Below are 5,884 nucleotides of genomic sequence, written 5' to 3'. Positions count from 1 at the left end.
CATCAGGCTCTTCTGCTATGAGCCTACTTCTTCCTCTCCCACTCCCCCTGCTTGTGTTCCCTCTCTCGCTGGCTGTCTCTATCTCTGTCAAATAAAAAAAAAAAATCTTTAAAAAAAATCAGTTAAAAAAAAGATTAAGGGGCATGGTAGGGAAAAAGATTTTAAAAAGTTATTTTTTTTTTTTAAGATTTTATTTATTTATTCGACAGAGATAGAGACAGCCAGCGAGAGAGGGAGCACAAGCAGGGGGAGTGGGAGAGGAAGAAGCAGGCTCAAAGCGNGAAGAAGCAGGCTCATAGCGGAGGAGCCTGATGTGGGGCTCGATCCCATAAAGCCAGGATCACGCCCTGAGCCGAAGGCAGACGCCTAACCGCTGTGCCACCCAGGCGCCCCTAAAAAGTTATATTTTAAAAAAGTATCCAGGGGCACCTAGGTGGCTCAGTCAGTGAAGCATTTGCCTTCGGCTCAGGTCATGATCCCAAACTCCTAGGATCGAGCCCGGCACTGGGCTCCTTGCTCAGCGGGAAGCCTGCTTCTCCTTCTCCCTCTGCTGCTCCCCCCGCTGTGCATGCGCTCTCTCTCTCTCAAATAAATAAATAACATCTTAAAAAAAAGAAAGAAAGCATCCACATAATAGGGCAATAAGGGTGAGTACCTGAGTACCAGTTCATAAAGTTTTTATTTCAGTTATGTTTGTTATTGGAATATTAATGGATGCAGTGACAACACCTAGGGTTTGTTTTAAAATAATCCAGCAAGGGGGCGCTTGAGTGGCACAGTGGGTTGAGCATCTGACTCCTGGTTTCCGCTGAGATCCTGATCTCAGAATTGTGGGATTGAGCTCCGCCCGCATTGGCTCTGCATTGAGCTTGGAGTCAGCTTGAGATTCTCTCTCCCTCTCCCTCTGCTCCTCCCCACTCTCCCTCTCTCTCTCTCTCTCTCTCAGTAAATATATCTTTTTTAAAAAGAGTAAAAAAATGAAATAATAGAGTATAGATTAACAAAATGTTGCTCATTTTAAGCTGAGTGATGGGAACATGGGGATTCATTTTACAATTTCCTCTAATGCTGGGTATATTTGAAAATGTTGATACTAGGGGCACCTGGGTAGCTCAGTTGTTAAGCGTCTGCCTTTGGCTCAGGGCGTGATCCCTGAATCCTGGGATCGAGCCCCACATCAGGCTCCTCAGCTGGGAGCCTGCTTCTTCCTCTCCCACTGCCCCTGCTTGTGTTCCCTCTCTCGCTGGCTGTCTCTCTCTGTGTCAAATAAATAAATAAAATCTTTAAAAAAAAAAAAAGAAAATGTTGATAATAACAAGTTTCAGATTTTTCCTGTAATTAAAAAATATGCATATATATGTGTGTTTCATGGGTCATAATATAAAAAACATTACTTAATGTGGCTCTCAGTTTAAAATGTTTGAAGGCTACTGCCACTGACCCAGAAATGTCCAGAGTCACAGTGATTGGTTCAGGGACAAGCATGTGACCCAATTTGGACCAGTAGGCTCCAGACCTGGGATTTTTGCTGGAATCATTGGGAAAGACACTTTTCTGCTGGCAGAACGGCACCCTGAAATTCCTCGGGTCAATCTTTGGCACCACTAGGAAGAGTCTGCCTGAAAATGAAGCCAGACCACCATTTAGCAGAGCTGAGAGATATAGAATCCTGGAGACAGCTTTTGAGCTCCTGGATCTAGCCATACCTGAAGCTAGTAATTCAGAGACTTTCCATTATCCAGCTAATGTAGTTGGTTTTTTGTTTTGTTTTGGTTTGTTTTGTTTTGCTTTGGCTTAAGTTGTATTTCTGTTAATTGTAAATACAGGTCCTGGTGAATACAATAGATCTTAGGAGGGCATGAATCTGCATTTTTAAAAAGCACCTTTAGTGTCAGTTAGGCCACTCTCCACCATTCTGAACCCAGGCCCTGGCTCTTCACCCTCCCCAATGCCTGTGCCCCTCCCCTTCCTGGGACTCACCCAGTCTCTTGAGGGAGGAGTAGCGGTTGAGTTCGGATTTCACAGCAGCCTCGTAGGACGGGGGCAGATGTGAGAGGTTGTGGAAGGACCGTGAGCAGGAGAGCGTAGAGTAGTGCAAGGAGGGGCTGGGTGGCGGAGCAGCGCGCCAGTCTGGGGCAGAGGGGCATGGCAGGGGTCAGTCCAGCCCCTCCTCCCTCAGACCCAGCAGTTCCAGCCCCCAGCCCCTTTCAGTGGAAACCAGGGATTCCAGCCCCTCAGAGCACCAGCAGTCCAGGATCCCTGTACTCATTCCCCCACCTCAGGAGACAGGCTCATTGCTGGGGAAGCAGGTCATGTCCCAGGAAGAGAGGCAACTAGCACTTGCCCAGCACCTGCTGTGTGCCTGGCCCCAGGCTGAAGGGGCAGTCCACTCCATGCATCTTCCCACCAACCCAGGTGGGAGACAGATGACCACTTCTGGTGTCCAACCTGAGAAACCGCAGCTAGCTTGGTTACCTGGCTAGACTGGGAGGTCAGGGCTCCCAGGGTCTCCTGCCTGCTCTGTCCTGGCCCTCAGCTCAGGCTCAATACAAGGCAGGGAAGGAAAGGAGCCTTGTCCTCCCCACAGCCCAGCCCTAGTCCGTACCCATCGTGGCGGCATGGTGCTTGGGGCTGTTGACGTTGAGGTGCAGGTAGTTGTGGTGCAGATTATCTGTGGGGACCAAGAAGGGGAGTGGTGTCACTGCCATCACCCACTCCCAGCTGGCGCTGCTGTCTTGGTCTTGTGGAAGGATTTCCACTCATGTCCACTTGGTCCCCAGCTCTGAGCCCTCCTACCTCCTGAATCTCTGCTCTGACCTGCCTCTCCCTCCTGGATCATCAAATCGGCCTTCTGGCCATCTGGCCAGCGCCATCTTCAAGACCAGCCCCCCAGGGTAGTACTGCTGACACCCACACTTGCCCCTGCCCTGCCCTTCTGCTGTTGCAAACTCTTTCCGTGTCTGACTGTCACCCACAGGACAAAATCTATGCCAGGAATGGTGTTTGAGGCTTACTTGGCCCCAGCTGATGCCTTGCCTGAAGGAGCCTAGCTCAGTCCTGCCACAGGGCCTTCGCATATGCTGTTATGCTAGTCTCTCTGCCTTGAATTCCTTCCTCCCCTTCTTTGCCTGAATTCCTACTCATCCCTCAAGATTCACCTCAAAGGTCTCCTCCTTTTTACTACTATTCAAACCCACCTCTTCCCCTCCATTTCTGACCCTAGCTCAGGCCTTGTCCTCTACAGCCTGGATTACCATCCAGCCTCCTCCTCCTTCTTCCTCTCATCTCTCCCCCTTCACATGGGTTCCAGAAAAATCATTCTTCCACTCACTTATGACTTTGTTGCCCCCCTGCTCTAAACTCCACCGTGGCTCCGCATTGCCGTCAGGACAAAAGCAGAGCTCCTCAGCCCAGCCTGGTGCTCGGGTCCTTCCCAAGGTGTCTGCACGCCCTCTCCCTGGCCTCGCAAACTCTGCTTCAGCCGCCCAGAGTTCCGTTGGCCCAAGTAACCCCCTCACCCTCCAGGCCGCTGCTCAAACAGCATTTCCTGGGGAAGGTGTTCCTCCTCGTCTAACCGGTTACAGCTCCCTGGACTTCTCCACTGATGAGCTCATCATAAAATTTAAGAATAACACTAATAACTGTTCATATTTATATGGTGCTTTTTCTGTGCGAGGCATTGGTCATAAGCTCATTTGACCTTCACAATAACCCTATGAGGTGAGTGCTGCTGTGCTCCTGGTTTTATGGGTGGGGACACCGAGGTGAAATGGTTTGCCCCAGGTCAGCAGTGGCAGAGCCAGGATTCAAATGCAGGCTGTCTGGTTCGGCACAGTTCTAATTGAGTTGTTAGGTACTTTCTTGTGAGTTTGGCTGTTGGGAGCTCAGACACTGACTTTCTCAAGTGCAGGGGCTGAGAATGTCTAAATTTACATCACCACAGCGTCCATGGCATCCACCCGGAATGGTTCGGAGATGGCAGAGGCCCGAGGATGGGGCTGGGGGCGGGGCCTGGGCAGCGGGGGCGGGGCTATGCGGGGCGGGGCTACAGGACGGGTGGGCGTGGTCAGGGGCCGACGCCGCAGCCCCGACTCCCAGGTCCCACTCACCGAGATTGGGAGGGCTTCACAGTGTTGTAGAGGTTCTTGGGCGTCCTCGGGGGAATGCTGTCGGGGCCCCCGACCCCCGGGGTCAAGGAACTGCTTCTTGCCCGGTCCGGGCGGTTCCCAGGCCCCGCCTGATGCCTCAGAATGTCCACCAGAGCCCTAGAGGTGGCAGAGCGACGGTCAGCGGCCTGGGGGTGGGGGTGGGGGCAGGGAGAGGGAGGGCCCAGGCTTCTTCCCCCCCCCCCCCCNGTTCTCCCTTGTGGGGGAGTCTGTCCGTTCGGCCGGCTCCTCGCCTTTGGCCACGCCCTTCGCTAATGTCAATCGAGCGCCGCCCTCCCCAAGGTTCCTCCGACCGCATTTCTTGCTTGAAGTAGCCCCTTCCTCAATTCATTTGGCTCCAATCCCTCTGTGGTCCTTCCCACATCGTCTCCTCCCGCGCCAGGACTCCTGCCCCACCCTGAACCTGGGACCTCACTCCTGTTCCTTTTACAGCTGTCCTATGGCGATCAAGTGTGCCTCGTTCGTCCAGTTATGCGACCGAAAACCTTAGAATCATCCCTGACTCCTGTTGTTCTCTTCCATGCCCCTCAGCAATCCTGCAGATTCGACCTCCAAAATAAATCCCAACGGGCCACTTCTCACCACCAGCGCTGCTCCCAGTACCTGCTCTCACCTGGTTCACTGGTAGTGTCCTAACGGGTCTCCTCCCTCCCCCCTTGTCCCCTGCAGTCCGGCCACACACACGCAGCCCAGGGACTCTTGAAATTATCAGATGGCGTCGCGCCGGAGCTCAGGGCCCTCTAGAGGGTCCCCCACCACTCTTGGAATAAACCTGCTCCACGCCCACTGCTCTGTAGCTTCGTGGGCCCCTTTACTGTCCAGCAAGTATTCCCACCAGGACCCTTGCATGCGCTGTTCCCTCTGCTCGGAATGCCCTTCCCACATATACCTGACTGGCTTGCTCCTTCCCCTCATGTCTCTGCTCGAGGGGACTTTCCTGACCACTTCTCATAAAGCAACACTCTCAGCACCCACTCTACCTCTTTCGCTGCTTTATTTTCTTCACAGCGGCTATCAATACCTAAAATTATATTGCATATATGGTTGCTTGCTTACTCTCTCCACTACTAACATTTAATGATAATGGTAGCCAACATTTATTGAGGGCTTACCATGTGCTCGACATGAATCAATTCAGTTCATCTTCATTAAAGTCTGTATGGATGGGGAACAGTTTTTAGGCCCATCGTACAGGCAAGCAAACGGAGGGACAGACCCAGGGTCACACAGACCGCAGGCAGCAGACCTGGGGTTGGAAGTCGGGTTTACCCAGCAGGGCAGGGACCTGTTTTCTTCATCGCTATATCCCCTGTTCCTGACCCACAGAATGTGCTCAAAAAATAATTTCTTGGATGAATGAAGGCCTGAGCCTCACCCGTCACTCAGCAGCCAGGCCCGTTCTGTCCCATCTATTCTTAGGGCTCGCCCATCTCCCTAGGCTTCCGCTCCCAGGCTTGCCTTGCCTGTTTCCAGGATCTCTGAAAGGCCCGCATCCCTGTAGCCACGCCCTCACCAGATGGCTCCACCTTTCACTGCCCAGGCCCCGCCCCCAGGCCCCACACCCCTGGGACCCCAGCACTCACATACCTGGGCACGTTGATCTCCCGATGCGCCCTGGGCGCACGGGACGCCTTGCTGAAGGCCACTTTGGCGCCGACGCCCACCGCCAGGGCGAAGCTGATGACCCCGCACACCACGTAGGCCGTGCTGCCCCCGGG

General features: G+C 53.2%; 1 protein-coding gene across 1 annotated transcript in view; it reads right to left on the bottom strand.

The window, feature by feature from the left end:
- Positions 1–5,884, bottom strand: part of SHISA7 (shisa family member 7) — a gene marked incomplete at its 5' end in the record, with an annotated part of 9,021 nt that extends 3,137 nt beyond the window's left edge. Inside the window, 4 exon segments of the mRNA XM_034638088.1 lie at positions 1,981–2,130; positions 4,110–4,122; positions 4,124–4,265; positions 5,754–5,884. Of these exon segments, the coding sequence (XP_034493979.1) occupies positions 1,981–2,130; positions 4,110–4,122; positions 4,124–4,265; positions 5,754–5,884 (436 nt within the window).

The sequence above is a fragment of the Ailuropoda melanoleuca genome, chromosome 12 (genome assembly GCF_002007445.2).
Source record: "Ailuropoda melanoleuca isolate Jingjing chromosome 12, ASM200744v2, whole genome shotgun sequence".
Classification (NCBI taxonomy): domain Eukaryota; kingdom Metazoa; phylum Chordata; class Mammalia; order Carnivora; family Ursidae; genus Ailuropoda; species Ailuropoda melanoleuca.
Note: the sequence above shows the minus strand (reverse complement) of the source record. Positions and strands in the feature narration are given on the sequence as shown.